The 23,671-nt window shown below is 34.3% G+C and overlaps 1 protein-coding gene across 8 annotated transcripts in view; it reads right to left on the reverse strand.

Annotated features, from left to right (window-relative positions):
- Positions 1 to 23,671, reverse strand: part of LOC136025077 (neurobeachin-like) — a 271,780-nt gene that overhangs the window by 41,626 nt on the left and 206,483 nt on the right. For 3 of the 8 annotated variants that reach the window (XM_065700785.1, XM_065700786.1, XM_065700789.1), the window contains 8 exons: positions 21,886 to 21,987; positions 21,384 to 21,522; positions 15,280 to 15,456; positions 10,035 to 10,123; positions 6,618 to 6,686; positions 3,586 to 3,718; positions 2,487 to 2,624; positions 382 to 667 (listed from right to left, as the gene is read on the reverse strand). In XM_065700785.1, the coding sequence (XP_065556857.1) occupies positions 382 to 667; positions 2,487 to 2,624; positions 3,586 to 3,718; positions 6,618 to 6,686; positions 10,035 to 10,123; positions 15,280 to 15,456; positions 21,384 to 21,522; positions 21,886 to 21,987 (1,133 nt within the window). The remainder of the gene's footprint in view (positions 1 to 381; positions 668 to 2,486; positions 2,625 to 3,585; positions 3,719 to 6,617; positions 6,687 to 10,034; positions 10,124 to 15,279; positions 15,457 to 21,383; positions 21,523 to 21,885; positions 21,988 to 23,671) is intronic. The other 5 variants (XM_065700787.1, XM_065700791.1, XM_065700790.1 and 2 more) reach the window with 5 other exon arrangements.

Here is a 23,671-nt window from a genome sequence, read left to right on the forward strand (position 1 = left end):
AAGTTACAGAGTTATAAAGCTACAAGTTTTGGATTAAAAGTAAAAATAACACATTTTTAGAAAAAAATATTATCACATTTATATTTAAAAAGAAGAGGAATTTAGAAACAGAGGCGTTTGTATTCCTCATAAGGAACAATAATAATGCTATTAAATAGTGTTTTCTTTGTGCTTTTTAACCTTTTGCGGAGAGAGATAATTTTTTTTTGCTTCTAAAAAATAAAGTTGATATCTAAGTGAGCCAGCATGTGATATTTACGAAACAGATTACTTCCCATGGTGCTACCTGGTGATAATGTTGAGTGACAAAACATAAGTCTTATCTTGGTAAAGTTATTACAAATCTAAGATTTAACAATCAATAGCTTATATGGCACTCACCTTCCTTCATTAATCAATTCAATAAAAGCCAAGCCAGCATGCTTTTGAAGGGAGTTCTGCCATTCTTGGGAGCAAAGTAGCATGACTAGCTCCACAACTGATGTACTTTGCTTGAAGGTTTGCATACCCTTCCCTTCGTTGAGCAGATCTTGGCCATGGGAGCCAAGGAGTGTTTTGGACAAGAATGGTGCAAAATCTACCATTATTTCTCTCAAAAGAGGAGCTGCTAGTCCTAAAGCACGCTCCAGCTGCTGCGTAAGTAATGCTTGACGCTCTGAGTTAGAGGCTAAAAAAAGGAAAATAAAGGCTCGGATTAAGTACCTTCGATCTGAACTGAACTATTTGAAACGATTTAAATTAAGTTGTAATTGTTTGTTGGTTGGTGAGTGCGAACCCAGAGTATGGACATGGTATGGAGCAGCTGCCCCCGTAGTATTATTATTATTATTTTATATTTTTTCTCTTTTTTCTTTCTTATTACAGTAAATTTGAATGATGTTGTATATTGCTGTTAAAGTTAAATAAATATATCATATCATATAAGAATTACAAAAAGCAAGGCTATATCACCTGAAACAGTCCAACAAACACACTTATAAATGTTACCACACAGAGACAGAAAGGTTGTCTAACACGTTTACTAATTTTACCAAAGGAAATTCAAGCTTTTCAATCTTGTACAAGAACAGTTTTGCTTGAAATTTAAATGAAAAAAATAGAAACATATAAATATATAGTCTGCAACTGACTAGTGTCACTTCATTTTGATACATATGGCAGAATATCACGTTGGGTAGTTTCTGAACGATACATAACAAAACCTTTCGGTCCTGTTATGGCCCTTTACCCCTGTCTTTCATAAAGAAAATACGCCTAGCTATGCATTTTAGTTGGGGACATCACACATACTCTTTTCTTTCAACAACGTAATAATTTTTTTTTCAATAGAAAAGGAATTAGGGGTTCACACAGAATTTTTTTTTTTTTTTTTTTTTTTTTATCTGGAATCCTGGGGAACTGAAGCACGAATGGTGTTTGATTTTAGAGTCCCAGAATTATTGGTGATTGCAATTCATGATAACATGAAAAGAAAGTATTGCAATTATCATTCGACTTGCATGAAAAGAAATATAGATCAATGTTACCGTTAATTATGAATTATGAATTAATTATGAATGAAAGATAATATACCGTTATTTAATCGTCTAAAATAAGGTTAAACCGAAGAATAGCAAATACTTTGTTTCAAAAAGGATATCAAGAAAGAGACATCTAGGGATTTTACAGGGTTAAACTAACAGTAAAGAGGGAACCTTTACCATGGATGCTATATCTAAATCAAAATCCGTTTTCCGGAGGGAATGCGTTTCGAATATTGGCAAACGTACTAGATAAACTTCAAGGGCAAAAGCTGACACCATTTTCATAAAAGAAACCTGTTATAAGATATTAAGAGAAAAAAAAAGAAGAAAAATGTATAAACAGATCAACCTTTCTCTTTATTTAGCTGTTTTTGATCCGTGAATATGTATTAAAAAAACATCGCTAATCAATCCAGGCATGTACACAAAGGCCTTTTAAAGTGTTGTAGGAGGGGGCATACCAATTAGAGGGAAGGATGAGATCAACCTCACTAAAATAGCAAAAATTGGCATTTTATATTAAAATCACAGGAAAAAATGAGCAAAATAATGGGATTTCGATTGTAAACCAGTCTTCAGTCAACCATTCTCCTGCTACGTGCCTGGTTACAATTGCCAACTAATTCTTCATTATTGGTGCCGATTTTGTGAAAAATTCTAGGGAAATTTTATACCTATTTTTCCTTAAAGATGGCCGCAACACAAATTTTAAAAATCTCAGTTTGTTATTGTTGTTTTTATATTTTATTTCAATTAGTTATCCTAGTGCTTACTCAGCCATGAATTGGGAAAATGGGAAGGTTCAATTACTCTCAAAATCACTTCTAGCTGAAGATCATCATTCATCAATAATTAGTCAAATACGCTTTTTCTTATGATGGGTAACTTATACGAGCAATAATCAACAGCCTGAGCTCCAAATGAAGCAAAAAAAAGGAAAATGGATAAAGGGGGCTGACTTACCCCCAGCTGGTAGTGGTGCAGGAAAAGGTCGTAAAATCATATCTGGACAATGTTGCTGCTCTCTATGTGGCCCAGGCTTAAGAATAGTCTGTTTCATCCTATCAGTACTCGGCGGGGACGTCTGTGAGCTCGACGGAACTAGAAGAAATTCAGCTAATTCCAAGAAATTTAACAGGTTTATGGCTATTAGCAAGCCTAAGTTTGGTCCTAAAACTGGGAGGATAAAACACCGTTTTGACTAGGTCAAAACCGACTGGATATACAAGAAGTTACACCCAATAGTATCCAAATTTGTTTTTTTTTCAATGCTCATATTCGAAAGCTATTAGCTCGATAAAATCACCCATAAAAAAAGAAAACATTAACCAGGGACAAATTTCCTCCCAAAAATACAAATTCGAATTTTTGTAGTTTGAGGACTTTGACCATTATTAGAATGTTATATTCTACAATGGGATTTTCGTTAAGCCAATACCAATTTTTGGTCATATTTTTCCCACTTTGGAAATTTTTATTCATTTACAACTTTTGTTAGGCCCTTCAAACTTATTGAGCCTTGCACATTTAGAACCACCTAAAATGTAAATTATTTTTACGCTTATACTATTTCCAACTGCATTTTCAAAAATTTCAATTGCTTCTGACGAGTATCCCTCTTTACTGAACATTTCATACCATAAGCTGTAAAAAAAAAAATAAAAAAAAGTAAAAAAAAAAAAAAACTGTGAGCAATAAAAATTTAATAATAAAAAAATATACAAAACTGAAAAAACTTGCATGGGAAAATATTGGGAAATTATTTTTCAGTGAAAATAAAAAAAATAAACAGATTTTTCTCTTTAACTATGTTATTATTCAATACCATGACCTATGTCAATTATAATAATAAAAAAAAGCCTGAAAGAGTCACCAAAGTAAATGGTGTCTTAAATGAGCAAACTAAATGGATTTGTAAAATTCTAAGACGCAACCTACGCTTGCGAGCGCAGTATAAACATCCCTTATTAGTTTTTCACTGCAATTCAGAGGAATACTTCAACTTCAAACAAAGTCAAACGAGAAATTTTCCTTCCATTTTTAGAACAGTAGAAATTCTTACCTCGCCCATCAGGAGCACCCGAGAGACCGGAGTCGTCATCTAGGTTAACATCACTCCATTGTTCTGATGGTTGTGATACATGTCCTGGCTGTTCTAATGAATCTTTTTCTGAAATGTCCTCCTCTTCATCTGTCTGAAATAAAAATTAATTGCCATTATTTTTTTTTATAGCAGACTAAACTAAGTCTCGTTTGAAAAAAGGAAACTAAAAACATATAAAAAACTCGATTACTCGTAGCGCCCTATTTAAGATCGATCTGTAAATTTTAATTAAAGTTTCCTTATTTAAGCAACATGATTAAATTTTTTAAATTATATTCAAAAAGGACATATTTAAAATATTAATCGTTTCAAAGCAAACCATAAACCCTCAGTAATATTTTTCTATGTCGATTTTCGGTTCTGACATCCTCATATAGTCTTACTATAGCGTCGTTTATGGTTGTAACCTACGATGATGAGATCATTCAACATTTTGTATATGAAGAAGCAGATTTTGGTCAAAATAGTTTTTAATTGTAAATATTAAGTTTAATTAATTATAAAAGGCACTCGATGTAGCACGTTCCTTTTAAATGAACCCTTAAACACCTCCCTATGATGTTTCAGTGCCCCGCTAGCAGTGAAGAAGGAAAAAAGGGAAAAAAAGGGGACACGTTAGTGCTACCCATGCAAAAAAAAAAGGTTCTCCTTGTTGTTCAAGCCAGAGAGCTGTAAGTTGCTTGTATATGACTTACAGCAATGGTATACATTTTGTTTTGATCGGACTCCATCTCTGAGGGGGTTTCAGGCTAATTTTCAAATTCCTATAAATTGGTTTTAAAAACAACATTTTACTATTAATCGACTACTAGTTAATGGTGAAACACGTTAAAGTAAGAATGTTTTGGCTAGACTCTATAACGCTTACACAATCCCTCATGTCATAGCCCTAGCTCCTTTTTGGAAGCTATTTACCATGACTGATTTGCGGACAATCCGTATTACAAGTATGCGATATTACAATACTACAATATTACAAGTATAGCTATATTACAAGTATGCAAAGTATCTTCTAGGTCTTCCTCTTTGGGCTCGTAACCGCAAAGTTCCGCAACTATATGGTGTTACTGATCCATTTGTAGCTGTGGACCAACGACGTGCCGAATTTGTTTCGTCTCTAGACCGTAGCAACCCATATTATAGTGCGTTTATTTAGTATTGTTTATCATAGTCTGATTCTTTCTTTTTTTTCTCTTCTCTTTTTTCCTTTACTCCATATGGGCAGTTTCGAGTCATTTTATATGGGTCAATAAAATTATTGACTGATTGAATAACTCTAAGATTTTAACGGATCTTTTGCAAAACGTAATTACTGTTTCGCTGAAAATTGTTCATTTTTAGCCTTACCTAGCGCTTACTTATGTCTTTTATCGAGGTTCTTATTTTTTAATACTGATTCATCTCAATTATGCTAAAGAAGAATCTACCGACGCTTAATTTGTGCATGACGACTATACGAACCCCAAAAAGGAATATAAAATCTTTAAGAATGAAATAAAACTTAATTAGAAATAATTTCAGTTGCCATTTATTGCCCTTATGCTCTCTTACAACCACACCTAGATAGCGTAAGTTAAAAAAGACATAGGCGTATAAATGCACGGGTCTTTTTTATGTTAATAGCACATTTGCATCCAAATAAATCAGAACCGAACATGCAAATGAGGAAGGGATAGAACTAGAAACGAATATAAGACCAGGACCGAATTTAAATCTTTGCCCCCCCTAGGCCCAAGCAATTTTTTTCGGGGAGACAAAGAGATTTATGACAAAATCCCAGAAAATGCAGGACAATGGAAGCCCTGAACAGAAGGCAACTGATGAGTGATGAGCCAAAAGTAATGCAAGAGAGAGGTGATACCGAGCTCTCAGCTGCCGTTTTTGGGATATATCTGACAGTTTATAAGCGGCTACGGAATTCCTGTGTTGTTTGAAAATCACTTATTGTAAATAGGCAACGCAGCAGCAAGGTGCACTTTATAATATAATTCCATATATAATATAATTCAATATAAGTCCAGTTCTTGTTAAGAAAAAAATCACTCAGTGTTTTTTTGCCCCTCGGCGTTTTGCACCCCTAGGCCCGGGCCTATGCGTCAATCCTGGCCTGTATAAGACCACGTTAAATTTTAGCCGTTTACTCAGAACAAATGAACCCAGAATAGTTATAAATGCATTTTAATCTTTAGGGTTCAGGTAATATCATAGTTGATATACCATCTTTCTCTGGGAAGTCCTTGAAACTGTTTCTTGATATTATAAAAAAAAATTATTTGAGGTAGGGTCGTCAATTGACAAAAAAAAATTATTCAGCCGAATGACAGGTCGCGGGAAAAACAGTTTGGGTAGTTTAGAAAAAAAATGGAAATTAATAAGATCCATAATGGCATGTGTATGCTGTATTTATTTATATAAGTTTACCTTACATTCTTCTTGGAGGAAAAATTTGGGACAATGATTGGTTTCAAACCTTGACCCCTCAAACTTTTTTCTTTATTTGGCTACTATTTGAACGACGTTCTATAGAAAATTTTGAATTGATAAGGTGAAAAAAACTTTTTGGTAGGCTCTCAGTACTTCCAGCAGTCCCAAAAGCACATCTCAGACTTGAAAAAAAAATCTAAAAATCTAATATCGACACAAAAAGGTGATCATGGCAAACTAATTATCCGAGAGAAGATAAACGACAACAATAAATGATTTGAATTTATTTGAAGCAATAGCTTCACTATTTTGAATTTACGGGTCTCTTTTTGTTAGTAGACAGTTTCTGCTTATTTCAAGCGTCAAAACACTTCTAAATTTTAACACTTCATTATTGTTAAAGTGCAGCTCTTCTTTAAACGAAATTAGGAATAAGAAACAGAAGAAGCATCCATACTTCAGTCTCTTTAAAATAATAAACATCAAGTGAATATTTACACAGCAAAAAGGGAAGAAAGCAAAGGTATACAATTTGTAAAACTAAAGGACAAATAACTAAACATTACCTTCCCGTGAGCTCCATTGCGACCAGAATTACAAGAAGGGGCTGAAGTAGGTTGCACCATAACCGATGCCTATAGGTTGAAAAAAAGAAAGCAGGCTAAGAACAAATCAGCCACCAAGGGGAAGGAAAAAAGGTCAAATAATCTGAGGAAGCATGCTTACCATCTACCAAAACCATTCAAATTATAAAAAGAAAACAAGAAGGTCAATATGAAGGTATTCAATCGGGAAATGTAGATGTTTTGAACTAAAGAACATAGAAAGTGATAGAGATTAGATTTTTTTTTGCGCCTTGACTTATTTTTAAAAACTGAAGTGCGGAAAACAGTACAACAAAATTGAGTAAAATGAGAAAAATAAAAGAACAAGCTTTAAAAATTTAAAGCATACTTTTTAAATTAAAGTTTAAATTAAAATACTTACAAATACTTAAGAATATTTAAAATAGTATTGTACTTTGTAAACTATAAATACAGCATATACAGCATAATTTAAGCACTTTCATATTAGCATTACGCTTAAGTAAAATTTTTACACGCACAAACTTTTACGTTCAACGTTTTTTTATTCGTAGATAAAAATTTGTGGGCTTGAACCCGGAACGTTTTGCTCAAATAAATCGTAAGGTCTAGTCTAACTAAAAAGATACACTTAAATTTATGTAACATTTTTTTTGTCAACTGGGCTGAAATGTCTTGATAAAATTCCGATAGGCGCAGCGAAAAATAACTGAATGTATAAGTTTCGTATGTGAAAGCATTCCAAAACTTGAATGTTACTGAAGAGTATCTCTACTATTAGTTTATATGTACATATTCTGTCAAAATTAAGTACTTTAATGCATAGCACAAAAATTATTCATAGCCAATACATTTTTTTTAGCTTTACATAATTAGCCTTAAATTTTTGCTCAGGCAAAAACCTAAGGTAAAATAAGAGCCTTTAGAATTTCTTTTTCTCTATAAATCTTACTCAAGTTCCCAGGAGCTTTGGATTAAAATTCTTTTTTCCTCAATATTATAAATCAGACACCTATGTCAATGGGCCAAAAGGTCAAAGTTTCAAGTCCAGATCTTTAAACAGCTATTTCTGTAAGTTTGAAATAACTGGAAACGAGGTATAAGCCAGAGAAAGGCCTCCATAATGTTTAATACACTCTATTCTATCACTCGTACTATTTTCCAATTAAACCGTCTTAAGGATATTTCCAAGTAATTCTAAACTAAAAATGCCGTTTTTGTTTTTTTAATTCAGCGTATTTTGCACCTGAGTTTTTACATATTTTTATTTTTTTTTACGCCGAGTTCTAAAGTTTGAGGGTTCGAAATAGCAGAATGTATATGATTACATCATCTACAATTGATTTTTGAAATTAATATTCAACGAGGATTAACTCTATAAAAGAAAAAAGTGGAAATTCAAACACTTAGTCACAAAGTCATAACCCCAAACAAGACGTGCAATGTTGAAAAAGCTGTGGAAATTCTACTAAAGCTAATTTTTAAATCTACTGAAGCTCAAGTTCAAATAATTTGCGCTTATTTTAACGTTAGCAAGTCAGATTATCCTCCAGGAAAATTACGATTGGCTATCTTTTCCAGAATTATAACAGAAAATACGAGATTGCTGGTTTCGACATTCAATACACTAAAAATTGACAGCTAACATCAGTCAATACTATGTTTGGAAGCATAATCAACTTTAATATTAATAAATTTCATCATGAATGGGCCTTGAGAAAGGCTTACAAAAACTAACCCCGTCACAAAGTATGATAAAATTATAAATGGAAAAAAAACATTTAGAACAGCTTATAGTGCACTGACAATTGCGGCAATTCAGAGTGACAAATTTACTACAATAAGCAGTAAACATGATTTTTTTTGGGGGGGGGAGGGGGCGGGGCAGTAAAGAAATGAGAAATGAACAGTTGCATCCCAAAGTGCTTATTTCTACCTATTGTAATTATTATTTTCCTTATTAGGCTTCAAAGCACAATAAGCTGCAAATCTATCCTTTTCAGGGTAGAAAATTAGTGATGTATTTATCTACCAGAACAGCGTTCAATAGAGCACAATAATGCACTTATTCAATAAGCTCTATACAACAGAGAGAAAATTCGTAAAGTACATCCTGCAAGGTCTATTGTACTAATGGATATTTGTATTCAAAACAATTCGAATATCTCGAACAAGCCGAAAAAATAATTAAAGAGAATAATATCATCTTATTTCAGAAGACTATGGATATTCAAATTAATTATTTTTGCCAAAAAAATAGTAGTCACCCATCTTCAAAATTCCCCACTTTCTCATTTGAAGATTTAACCTCAAAACCCTTCTGTTATTAATTGACTTTATCGACTGCATGGACAATTTTTTCTTATCTTTTTCTGAGTGCCACAAAGTACTTCATGTGAGTTTACAGAAAAGTTTGCATTGTATGTACCTTATAGATGTCTTTATGTACCTTATAGATGCTGTGCGAGTGACCTATTAGCATTCACCAAGAAAATAAATTGGAAACGAAATTTAACACCCATTAAATAAACCAGTAACGATAGTTTATTATATTAAACAGCTTAGAAGAAAAAGTCTAGCGCTGTCCCTCTTTAATGATAACTAACAAAACAAAAGACAAATAAATCCGACAATGAAGGACCAAACATTCTAGAGGTCTTTGCGTGGAAATGGCCAAACTATCAGGGGGAATAAGTTATCTTCAAAACTCAAAGTATTAAACAAAACAGAAAATGTATTGAATACACAAAAGCAGACTTTTTTGGATTTTGATTAGAGGACCAGTTGCTCGTCTAACTATGCCACATGCTTCTATGGCACAAACACTGTCAAGCAGCGCATTTTTTATTCATTTTATTTAGTAACAGGTGTTAGAGATAAAGAATATTTTTGGTAGCAGAGTCAGAGTTTTAATATTACAATAGGGCGGCTAGAAGAGGTAGTTGCCGTCCAATTAAGTGCCTCACCATATTTTTTTTTAAAGTTCATAATGTTAAACGAACTGTTTATCTTTAAGAATCTTTATCTTTGAAGATTATCTTCTCTTAAAAACCGTATAGCTTTATCGAACTGAGTTACCAAAATCTATAAGCCACTACAAATTACTATTGCTAAAACGTTTTCGTCAACTTCAATTTTTCTTCTTCAATACTATCTATCTTAAATTAAGGATGTACACACAATATTAAGCACTTAATATATATTAATTTTCTTATAGTCTTTTCGTTGTCTTTCTCTTTAGCTTCATTATAAAAAAAGGGAGAAAAATTGAGCATATAAAAGAAAATGTTAGAGCCGTGTACTTAAAAAAAAATATACATCCTACAATTATAAAGATCCACAATTAAAGGACTCGAAAAGTAAAATGCCTGATAGATTTATACAAGTGGAAATTCTCACCGTTATGGATTGATCTTCAGATGTCGTTGACTCATCATCCGGGTCAATATCTGGTTCGACACTCAATTGACCAGCTAATCTCTCTTGAGCTAGAAGAAAAAAGCGTATATTGACAAAACCTAGGGACGCTCTTGAGCCAATATTCGAGACTCGGTTAAATTAGGCTGACCAAAGCTCAAAATCTACTGTCGGAAAAACAAAACGAAACGAAATCAAGCAGATTACGTTCACTGTGGTGTGCGTGTAACTGAGCCCTCGTGCAACTGAATCCATGTAACTGAAACCTCCTGCAACTGAACCCCCATAAAACTAAACCCTCGTACAACTGAACCCCTGTGCAACTCAACCCCATCTAACTGAATCCTCGTGCAACCGAGCCTCTGTGTAACTCAACCCCCGTGCACCTGAACCCCCGTGTATCTGAGCCTTCGTGAAGCTGAATTTCACTTAACTGACCTATTGCTGCAACCATGACCTTCAAGTGTGTTCGGCCCCTGGGCATAAAAAGTTTCGCTAATTTTCAAATATATAGGGAAGAAAGATAAATTATTATTTTTAGGGGTAGGGGGGAGAGACATTTTTACATCGAAACGGCATAAAAAGAACACAAAATAACAAACCAATAAATAAACACAATTTTATTATAGTCAGCTATTGTTACCTTCGATAAAAATGACTGAATAACATTTTCGAGTTATATTTTTGATTTAAGGAAGGTTGAGCTGAATGCGGTTGATTTGGTTGGGTTGAATTGGATGAAGATTGAACTGCACGGAAGTTTTGTTGCACGAGGGTTGAATGAAACGGAAGTTGAGTCGAATAAGGGTTGAGCTGAACAGGGTTGAATTGCACAGATGTTGAGTTGCATAGGGATTTAGTTAAAAGGGGGTCCAGTAAAGCGGGGATTGAGTTGCACGGGGGTTCAGTTAAATCAGGGCTGAATTGCATGAGTATTCAGTCGAATGGAATTGAATTTCACGGGGTTCAGTTACAGGGAGGGTCAGTTGCGCAAGGGCTGAGTTGCATCAGTGTTCTGTTAAACGGGGGTTCAGTTGCACCTGGGGTCAGATTCCCGAGTGTTCATTTTCAAAGTTCACTATTGCTTCGAAAGGAAATACATTACCTTTCGAGTAATTCAAGATTTCTTTAAATGTCCTAGTATATAAATTACAACATGCCTCATAACATATTAACCTACTGGATTTTTAGCTATGTTGGAGTAGGGGTACTTTAAAATGATAAAACAATTGATTCAAATCAATTCTATATTGAACTATTTATATATAATTTAATAGCGAAAAAATTCAAATTGAATTTTTAGAAAATAAAAGAAAAAGACAAATTACCCACTTTTATTTTTGTGGGGGTTAGCATTAGGTAAGGAACCTTCAATAACAAACATTTATACAAATTTGCAAACAAATATTTCTTCTTTTTGATGAGCTTAAACTTTAAATTTACTGCTACTACTACTACTACTAATAACTCACTGCAGCACTAAGCCGCCTGAGGCCAACACAGCTACGCACACTCCTCCTCCAACCTAATCTATTTAAAGCAACCCCCTTTTCACCCTCCCAGGAAGTTCCCATTCCATTTAAATCTTTATTTATGACATCCTCAAAACCCAGACAAGGACGACCTGCTTTCAGTGTAGCCCCAGACGGTTTGCCAAAAAGGACAATCTTCGGTAATCTGTCATCCTTCATCCGTAGAACGTGGCCTAGCCATCTCAACCTTTCTTTCATTATAGCCCTAGAAAGCGGGATTGAACTACATTTTTCGTACAACCTACTGTTTGAAATACGGTCAGTCAGCCGGGTACCCAGAACAATCCGTAGGCAATTTCTCTGGAAAACAACTAGTAAATTTTCATCTGCTTTTCGGAGCGCCCATGCTTCAGAGCCATATTTTACCACGGTCATCAATGTGGCTTCCAATATTCTAATTTTGGTTTGCAGACTTATCTTTCTATTCTTCCAAAGTTTTTTTTTTTAACTGTGAAAAAACACCCTGAGCCTTAGCTATTCTACTTTTAACATCTTCACTGCTCCCACCATCTTTACTAATAATACTACCAAGATAACTGAAGCTCCCAACCTGATCAATCTTTTCGTTACCTAATGTCACCTGTTCATCTTCACTTATTCCTAGCCTTAGTGACTTAGTCTTCTTAAAATTAATTTTCAAGCCTATTTTAGCACCCTGAACTCGCAAAACCTCTAAAAATTCATTCATTTTGCTCACACTTTCATCTAATATGCTTAAATCATCAGCATAATCTAAGTCCAGGAGCGTCCTTCCTCCCCATTTAATTCCATGGTCTCCAATTGCCTTTCCTGTGCTCCTTAAGACGAAATCCATCAAAATGATCCATGTAAGTGGGGATAGAACACAACCCTGCTTAACTCCTGATTTAATACAAAACCAGTTACTAACCACATTTCCTACTTAACCGCAGCAGTATTATTCTCGTACATAGGACAAATCACTTTAATGTATTTTCTGGTATACCATATAACGATAAGACCTTTGTTAACGCTCTTCTATCAACTGAATCGAAAGCTTGCTCATAATCGATAAAACTAAGGACCAAAGGTGTTTGACAACGAAGGGACTTCTCAGTTATTAACCTAAGAGTGAAAACTTGGTCGACACATCCTCAACCTTTTCTAAAACCGCATTGTTCTTCCCTTAAAACTTTGTCTACAGCATGTCTCAGTCTAAAAAGTATCATATTACTCAGTAATTTGCTACCTACAGAGACAAGACTAATGCCTCAATAATTCCGACATTCACTCTTGTCACCTTTCCTATACAGTGGTTTAATTAAGGTTTTCCTAAAATCATTGGGTACTTCCCCTTTTTCAAAAATCATGTTCATAATCTTCAGTAGGTTATTCCTAACCTCAGAGCCACCATATTTAAGAAACTCATTAATCATACTATCAGCACCTGGAGCCTTATTATTTTTTTTATCCTTTTAGTACTGTCGCTAATTCTTCTTCACTAAACAAATCTTCCTTCACATCCAAGGTATCACAAACTTTTTCATTTTCATCTATATCTTTTCCTGCAACTGTATCTCGGTTTAGCATATACTCAAAATGTTCCACCCATCTTTCTTTAACCTTTTCCTTATCATTAATTGTGGCCCAATTTCTATCTTTAACTGGGACTAGTCCGGATTGGCTACTCCCTTTCAATTTGTTAACATGCCAGTATAATATTTTACTATTAAGCCGTCTAGCCGTATCTTCCAGATTTTCCACATTGTCAAATTTTAAACTCTCTAGTATTCAACTTTTCCTAGAAGTTTTTTCTTAAATTTTCATCCTGGAGTCCACCAACATCATAACTTTCCGGGAGGTAGTTACCCTACCGAAATTTCAGCTTTAAATTAACCTTAGACACTACTAGATGGTGATCTTTACTTTTAACATCAATAACAGCACTCCTATACACCCTAGTATCTTGTATTGATCCTGCTAGTCTTCTGTTTACAATAACATAATCAATAAGGTTTGCTGTCTTACCATCACGTGAATACCATGTCAACTTATGGGCCATTTTGTGACCAAACACCGTATTGGTTATAACTAGGTTGTTATACCTACAAAATTGCGAAAGCCTATAGCCATTACTGTTTTCTTTTCCTAAACCAAATTTACCATGGCTAGGATACCATCTATCCCTATATCTACCAATCAGGGCATTAAAATCTCCTAGCAAAAACACCATATTTCTACCTGGTACCCTGTCTATTTGCTCCTGTAACTGTAAGTAAAATTCATCTGAGTCACTAGTATCTCCATCAGTTGGTTCAACTGGGGTATATACTACTATAACTCATACCCTGAACTTTTTAGCTAAACTTAAGGAGAATGTATACTAATCTTACATGATTTCCAACTAGTCTAAAGAAAAAAGCAAAAAGTGTTATTATCACCTTTCATAAGGAGCAAAGATACAAAAAAAAAACAAAAAAAGTGGAAAGTATCTTGAATAAATAACTGATGAAAAAACAATAATTGGGGAAAACGACAATCTTCCATACAAAATTTTTCCCGACTAAACAAGCAGATATTAAAAAAGTGTTCTACTATACATTGGTAGAAGTTCAGTAATAAATCTATTTTTGATCACTTTCGTCAATGAGTAGAATTCATTCTTTTCGCGTTCAAGATGACTGTTTATCACGCACACAAGCTTTAAACGTTTTCTCTTTAGAGAATAAACGTTTTTTAGGCTCTTCATATAAGCAAAAGGCGTCTCTAAACAACAATAAAATTAGCCTTTTCTGATTGTATAAAATGTCCGTGATGAATCTGAAAAACTCAGAGGTGTATATTGTTTCACTAGATAGGCAAGGATAGGTAATCACCGGTGCCATAATATATGCTTTCGACTAACGCCTTGTAACTTGCCCCACCATACTCCATTTTATGCAAAAAACAAATTAATTTATAAACCAGGAACAGATAACTGACAGAAAAAACAATAAAAAAACAAACACATTTCATGCATTATTACCAACGAAATTTATGATCCAACGACCCCTTCTGGTATATGTCCTTATATACCTCATCTGGTATATGACATCTCCTAGTAGGTCAGTTTTTTTACCAGCTCAAAAGAAAAAAAAATGCTAAAGCACTGATTTTTACTTCCCACTAAGCTCGGTTAAGATCTGAGAGCCCGTTTTGGTAGATCTCGTGGAAACAAGAATTTAAGGACCCCCCCCACCACACACACCAAAGTTCAGAATAATCATGAACCCAAAAACACACCTTTTTTTTGTATTCTCACTGTCGGGAAATACTCTAGAGACTGTGGTGCTAAAACTCATCTGAAAATGAAAAAGGAGCCTTAGTCAGATTGGCTCAGATGGAAAATTATTTGGCTAGGTATGAACAATCTAGAGAGTAAAAAACAAGCATGCCATATCTATTTAAATACTAATCTAAGTTAAGAAGACACCTACTGATAGCCTGACAGATCAGTCGCTGGAAAGAGTATGTTTAGTTGTATCTCAGGGCATAGCCGCCACCCTAATATTAATTAGTTATTTATTAAACAAATTTTGTAACCTACATAGAAGTTTCATACTTTCCTCCAAATGAGTGAGGATGTGAAAACGTTATCTTTAACTTTGCTCAGAAATAAAATCATGCAAGCTAACATGCAAAAGCTTAATAACGATTCTACAAAAAGACTTGTAGCAGTGCTGATACATCTATAATACCTCTAAAAAGTGCAGTGTTATGTGCTGGGATATGGCATCGTCCCCTAGTTGTGCTAGTACCTTTGCACAGCCGCGAGTGAAATTCCTTTGCCTTTGCATTACCAGAAGGTAAAATGCGGTGGTTTGCATTGCGATTCCAAGATGAAGATTGCGCATCGCGAAACCTGTGGTCGAGTGCTGCATTGTTGAACATGCACACACAATTTCCAAAGGCAGCGTGAAAAAACGTGATTAGTGCATGATAAAACTAATAATTTTTTAAGGGTCTATTGGTTTTCTAATAAAGCAAGTGCAAATTTGTAAGTAAATAAAAACAAAGAAAGGAAATAATATTTTTTTTGCATAATGTGAAAGAGTAACCAAAAAATCTGATTATGTATTTCCTTCTGGGCATATATGTTCAATAATTAATATTTTCTTTGTGTCGCTTTTTTAAAAGATGTAATCTTGAATACTATTTGTTTGCTCCCAACTTAATGCTCCCCTTCATACATTTTTTGGTTATATTTTACTCCAGCTTCTTTTGATGTCCCTATATATTTAAGGCACAGGCCATATTCGGCACCATTTCTTTTTAAAGTCGATTTTTATACTGAATATCATTTTTTCTTTTATTAAGTTGAAAAAGCCTTTTGATATAAAATGAATATAATATATCTTCTTCGATTAGATCATTCATTCATCGATTTTTTTGCTATGTCGGATAATCTCAAATCCTATCTCTAAAATACAATATCACGTTACTAATTTATCTACAACTTCTTCATGTATTACCATTGGAAACAGTTCCAATGTCATTAGTGAGAGGAAAAACATCCTATTGATATTACGGTTTTTGACAAAAAGTGAGACACCTAGTACTTGATTACGTCTTTTGTTAGATATAAATATTTTTTAAATTTAGTAGTTTTGAATAGTTTCGAACTATTTCAACTAGTTTTGAATTCTATCTGACGAATTATACATTACATCATACAAGTTTTTTAAGTTTGTTGCTTATGCTTTGAACATTGGTAAGCAGTTTTCAACCCAAAAATCATACAGTGGCGAAAATACAGACGCATCTGGACCACCATTCCCGGAAAGAAAATGACATTATTTTCCGAATAGCAGCAGTTTCAAACCTTCTAGCTTTTACAGACATGTTAGATACTTCAAAGCGGACTTTCCATTATGATTCGATTTCTTTTAGGGGGGGGGGTGCCTTTCCCCTTTTTCTAAAGTTATGCAAACTTTATCACGCCTTTAATTTTTGATGATTATGGATAAATCCACGATGTTTGGGTTAAGTTTAATTTTTGAACGAGGAAAATGATGATGATCCCTAAAAAGGACACATTTTAAAATATTTTACAGGGGAGGAGGGGGCTGACATGTCAAAGTATTTGAAAATAATAATTTTAAAGTTTTTTCAACAGATTTCTTCAGACGAATTTTGTATTGATGACACCACCCCTCCTCCCTCTCTCTTCATTCTGTACATCAAAATTTTATTTTATTCCACTCGAGAGGCCAGCTGTCACACTGGCACACTTATATTGCAGACTTATTCCAAATACATTATTTATAATAAAGCGAGTTTGAGAGGTACATTGCCCCTCAAATCCCTCCAAATTTGTAAACAAAATTTCTTACTAAAAGTTAGAAAATTTGCCCTGGATTACACTTTTTGAATGTCCCTCCCCTTCTGGAAGATTTAGCAATCCTTTCATTAGTAGATGGTGTGCAACTATACATTACCACTGGGTCACTGGGTAGCACTGGGAATAATACGAAATAATTAACTGAAAGTAAGGAACAATATTAAAACTTAACGAACAGAAATTATTCCTTATATAGAAGGGACTGTCCCCTCCTCAACGCCCTGGTCCTTACGCTAAAGTTTTGAATTGTTTTAAAAAGTAGAGTTGTGAAAAAGAGTCAAACTTTAGCGTAAAGAGCAGGGCATTGAGGAGGGGACAGTCCCTTTCGTATACGGAATAAATTCTGTTCGTTTTAAGTTTTAATGTTGCTCCTTACTTTCAGTTAAAAAAAACTTGTTTTTTTTTCTGAACGTTTTAAATTAATGAAAAGGCCACTAGAACTTTTAACTTTATTTACGAATGTTTTTATTAGTAATAAATATGCGTTACTTACAAACGTAACAAACTTCTAAATTCGTATATTTTATTACTTATAAGGGGGGGGGGGAGGCCCCTCGTCAATACCTCGCTTTTTACACCAAAGTTCAAATTTTTGTTTCAATTCTTTAAGAACGACCCCTGAACCACAAAGGCCGTTCAATTAGAATAAATAGCTCCTTTGAAATTACTAAAAATACTTTAGCGTAAAGAGCAAGGTATTGAGGAGGGGACGAACGCCCTCATATACGTAATTTTTTAATTGTTTTAAGTTCCAATGTTGCTCCTTACTTTCAGTTGAAAAAGCTCGTTAATTTCTAATTGCTTTTTTTAAATAGTGCTGAAAAATCCAGTACCCCCTTCACGGAAATTCTCTTCCCCCGTGATAAATTCATCAGTGGAAAGATGCTCTCACTTAAAACATGACCCCCCCCACCATCATAAGAAATACCCACTGAAAACGTCAGTATACTTCGTCAATAACCAATACTATCAACGAACTGTAGTAAGGAGCGACCCGGGTCAATAGTAACCAAAACTCTAAAAAATGGAACTTTGGTACCAATAGCTACATCAAAAGAATCGCATTTTAATGCTGATTTTAAATATATCAGTTTCATCAAGTTTAGTCTTACCCATCAAAAGTTAAAAACCTGAGAAAATTTGCGTTATTTTAGGAAATAGGCGAAAACACCCCTTAAAAGTCATAGAATCTTAACAAAAATCACACCATCAGATTCAGCGTATCAGAGAACCCTACTGTAGAAGTTTCAAGCTCCTATCTACAAAAATATGGAATTTTAAATTTTTGCGTGTTTATTTGTTGTTTTTTTTCCCAGGGGTGATCGTATCGACCCAGTTGTCCTAGAATGTTGCGAGAGGGCTCATTCTTATGGAAATGAAAAGTTCTAGTGCCCTTTATAAGAGACCAAAAAAATTGGAGGGCACCTAGGCCCCCTCCCACGCTAATTATTTTCCAAAAAGTCAACGGATCAAAATTCTGAGATAGCCATTTTATTCAGCGTAGTCGAAAAACCTTATAACTATGTCTTTGGGGACGACTTACTCCCCCACAGTCCCCGTGGGAGGGGAATGTTGCGAGAGGGCTCATTCTTATGGAAATGAAAAGTTCTAGTGCCCTTTATAAGAGACCAAAAAAATTGGAGGGCACCTAGGCCCCCTCCCACGCTAATTATTTTCCAAAAAGTCAACGGATCAAAATTCTGAGATAGCCATTTTATTCAGCGTAGTCGAAAAACCTTATAACTATGTCTTTGGGGACGACTTACTCCCCCAGAGTCCCCGTGGGAGGGGTTACAAGTTCAAAACTTTGACCAGTGCTTACATATAGTAATGGTTATTGGGAAGTGTACAGGCGTTTTCAGGAGGATTTTTTGGTTGGAGGCAGGGGTTGAGAAGAGGGGGATATGCTGGGGGAACTTTCCATCGAGGAATTTGTCATGGGGGAAGAAAATTTCCATGAAGGGAGCGCAGGATTTACTAGCATAACTTAAAAAAAAACAATGAAAAAATAAATATGAAAAAGTTTTTTTTAGCTGGAAGTAAGCAGCAGTATTAAAACTTAAAACGAACAGAAATTATTACCCATATGAGAGGGGCTCACCTCCTCCTAATACCTCGCTCTTTACGCTAAAGTATTTTTAGTAATTTCAACTATTTATTCTGCGGCTTTTGTGATTCAGGGGTCATTCTTAATGAATTGGGACAAAATTTAAGCTTTAGTGTAAACAGCGAGGTACTGACGAGGGAGCGAACCCCCTCATATATGTAATACAAACATGAGAATACAAAAGTTCTTTACGCAAGCTAACTTATAAGTTACGTATATCTTTTACTTATAAAAAGATTCGTAAAAAATTAAAAGTTCTAGTTGCCTTTTTAATTAGCCGAAAATTGGAGGGCAACTAGGCTTCCTCCCCCGCTCATTTTTCTCAAAATCGTTCGATCAAAATTATGAGAAAACCATTTAGCCAAAACAAATAAATACACAAATTTCGTTTTAATTATTCCTCTGCGGAGAGCCAAAATCAAAACATGTATTGATTCAAAAACGTTCAGAAATTAAATAAAAAAAACAAGTTTTTTATATGAAAGTAAAGAGCGACATTAAAACTTAAAACGAACAAAATTATTCCGTATATGAAAAGGACTTTTCCTTCTCAACGCCCCGCTCTTTACGCTAAAGTTTTTTACTGTTTTAAAATGTAGAGTTAAGAGAAAGAGTCAAACTTTAGCGTAAAGAGCGGGGCGTTGAGAAGGAAAAGCCCCTTTCATATACGGAGTAATTTCTGTTCGTTTTAAGTTTTAATGTCGCTCCTTACTTTCATTTAAAAACCTTGTTTTTTTATTTAATATGTAAACAAAGGGCAAAGTTCATAACTTGTAGCCCTTCCCAGGGGGACTGTGGGGGATTAACCGTCCTCAAAGACAAATTTATTTGATTTTTGACTATACTCAACAAAATGGCTATCTCAAAATTTTGATCCAGTGACTTTGGAAAAAAATGAGCATAAAAGGGGGCCTATTTGCCCTCCTATTTTTTGGCTACTTAAAAAGGCCACTAGAACTTCCAACTTTATTTACGAACATTTTTGTTAGTAATAAATATGCGTAACTTATAAATTAACTTACGTAACGAACTTCAATATCTGTATATTTTTTATTACGTATATGGGGGGAGGGGTCGCCCCCTCGTCAGTACCTCACTCTTTACATCTAAATTCGAATTTTGTTCCGATTCGTTAAGAATGACCCCTGAACCACAAAGGTCGTTCAATTAGAATAAATAGCTCTTTTGAAATACTAAAAATACTTTAGCGTAAAGAGCGAGGTTTTGAGGAGGGGACGAACCCCCTCATATACGTAAATGTTATGTTTATTTTAAGTTCTAATGCTGCTCCTTACTTTCAGTTGAAAAAATTCGTTTTTTTTTAATTTCTCATTTTTTTTTTTTAAATGCTGATGGAAAATCCAACATCCTGCAAAATCCCCAGAAAAATCCTTCATGGAAATAATCTTCCCCCATGATAAATTCCTCCATGGAAAGATCCTCTCACGTAACCCCCAGCCCCTCCCCCACTACCAAAAGAAACACCCACTGAAAACGTCAGTATACTTCGTCAATAAGCAATACTATATGTAAACGAAGGGCAAAGCTCATAACTTGCAGCTCTTTCCTGGAGACTATGAGGGATTAAGCCGTCCTCAAAGACATATTTATTAGATTTTCGACTATTCTCAACAAATGGCTATCGAAAAAAATTTTGATCCGGTGACTTCGGGTAAAAATGAGCGTGGGAGGGGCCTAGTTGCCTTCAAATATTTTGGTCCCTTAAAAAGGGCACTAGAACTTTTAAATTTCCGTTTGAATGAGCCCTCTCACGACATTCTAGGACCACTGGGTCAATACGATCCCTGAGAAAAAAAACGCCTCCGTGATCTTTCTTCTAACGAAAAATGTAAAATTCCACATTTTTGCAATAGAATCTTGAATCCTCTGCAGTAGGGTTCTCTGATAAGCTGAATCTGACGGTATGGTTTTCATTAAAATTCTATGACTTTTAGGGGGTGGTTCCCCTTTTATTCGGAAATAAGGCAAATGTTCTCAGGCTCGTAACTTTTTATGGGTAAGACTAAACTTGATGAAACTTGTATATTTAAAATCAGCATAACTATACAATTCTTTTGATGTATGTACTGGTATCCGTTTTGAGAGTCTGATTACCATTGAGACGGGTCGCTGCTTGCCACAGTTCGTTACCGCGAACTGTTTGATTAATGAAACCTTAAATAAATCATCGAGGCTTCCATATACATTAGCAATTTGTGTTGTAACACCATTGATACCGTCTTATTATTAGTATGTACTGAATTATGAATGTCGTGCGATTAACTAAATATGGTACAAAATAAAACTTTAGATATGAAAAAGTATATTCTTTTATATACAGTATATAGACGAACCTGGAGGCAGGGTTGCAGTGCTTGTACGTCTTTGTGGGATGATCGGTGGCTCTAAAATATCACGGTACCTGGACACCATAAGGACGGATATGAAATATACAATTGACAGGGATAGGAACTGTGCCTGCTTCGTCTCTTCCTGTAATAGACAAACATCTTACTTTTTCTTTCTTTAGCCAAAAAACCCCAAAGTAGATTCCCTCCCCAAATAATACACAAACATAAATGCGCCTTCCACCTTTCTTTTTTCTTTGTGGGTTATGAAAGTAAAAAAAAAAAGAAAAAAAAAGCGAATTGTTAGGAAATTCAAAAGGGAAATAGAAATTAGAAAAACAAGGGTCTACTTGAAAAAAGTTTCGAAAAACACGAGTAAAAAAAAACATTCCTAGCATGTTACATAGAATAGCCTATGGTGTCTGGATGTGATAGTAGGCCTATAGCAAAAAAGCTACTATTTAGTAGCGTTTTTATACTAGATACATAAATCGACAAGGAATCCTACCACATCTCTATATATTACAGCACGAAGACGATTAGCATCCATTTCCTGTAAAAGACTATCTGGATCACGGACGGGAGACTGAAGCAAGGCATCACTGTTTATCTATAAAAGAGAAAAAGTTAAACAAATTGTATTGCTATTTAAAACAGTTGCTTTTTCTTCCAGATAAAATTTAAATTAAAAAAAAAAAAAAAAAACTTTACACACTATACTAATAAAGCCAATACCGCGCCTATCAGCTATAACAGATTTTTCTTGGAAAACACATGTAAGTTAAAATATCAATTTTGGGCTGCATTGACATACCATTTAATCTCATCAGATTTCAGGACATAAGTTCTAAAATTAATTTCCGCTCCAGTGCCAATTATTTTCGTTTATATCCATAAAATTAAATTGCATTTTCCAGAAGACAGGTGGCGAAATAGAATTTGGCCTATAACATATTATTCATATCAATTCCCGGAGGAGGAAAGGGATAAAAGTAATTATAAACCCTTTTTAACAATCAAACTATACCATCAATAAGTTCTGAAGGTGACGGCAGACGAAAAATACATGGCGTTTACGTCTAATAAAAGCTAATGAAAACCCAAATTAAAGTAAAGATAGATACTGAATAAAATACCCGGCATTCAAGCTTAAGAGTACAGGCAATAAACCCCTTATCTTCAAAGAAATTCTTTAGATTTAGATAAAAAAAAAAATTCCCGAGCCCATTCTAGCAGAGCTAAAGAACTACATACAGTTTAGCTGAAACAAACAAGTATAATTGAGGGAAATTTGTTCTTTTTGGGTAGGGGTGATGGGAGGGTGGTGATGGTGGATATAAGTTTGTAAATTGAGCCAATCCATCAAAATTAGTAAACAACTTGGGTTTAAAAATGGCAGTATTTGCAATAATCTTTCAAAGAAGATTCAATCTCAAAACTAAACATCTTTGCATCCGTAAAATGTTACTCGTTTTAAATTCATTGTCCTTAGCCACTTAAGTTAGGATACATTTTGCGATGCGAATTTTCAACTTTATTATATTGTGACATAAACATTTATTATATTTAATTGTGACATAAACAATATTACTATTTCTCAAGCGGCAAATAATCTTAAAACATTCTTTTTTTTACAAAAAAATAAATAAATATTAACAAATTTGTTTGAAATCCTCTAGTGTCTTATGTGCCACTTCTTACTGCAACTTGCTTATTTTCAAGACTGATTAAGAGTAAACGAGTGAAACAAAACTAAACATTTTAGAAAAGTACCCAGGTGGAGCGTGGGACCTTAAGATGAAGCAGTGTCTATATAGACACAGGGTGTCTATTATTGTATACATATATCTTGAAAATACAAAAAAAAATTAAGGAGATGTTTACTCCCAAAAAAAAAAAAAAAAAAAAAAAAAAAAAAAAAAAAAAAAAAAAAAAAAAAAAATCCAAACTCCCATAAAATGTTACACAATATGAATCCATTTGATATGGAAAGCTGACTTAGTCCAAGCTTTTCTTTAATGCTTCTATGAAAAGCCCCTAGTATTGACAAATTGAAAAAAATAGCACTGAATTTTGGAAAAGTAAAACATTGAAATTTTGGAAAAGGGAAACTTTACAAGCCAAAACCCAGATGAATCTGACTTAAAACAAAATTTATACAGGAAAAAGTTTTATGAGACAAAATATTTCCATGTTCCCTCTTTGAGGGGCGGGTAGAAGACGCGGGCACATCCAAGATTTTTTTCGGGGAGGGGGAGTAAACAGAAAACTTTAGAGCACATCAAAAATTTATT

Source organism: Artemia franciscana, chromosome 3, assembly GCF_032884065.1.
Source record: "Artemia franciscana chromosome 3, ASM3288406v1, whole genome shotgun sequence".
Classification (NCBI taxonomy): Eukaryota; Metazoa; Arthropoda; class Branchiopoda; order Anostraca; family Artemiidae; genus Artemia; species Artemia franciscana.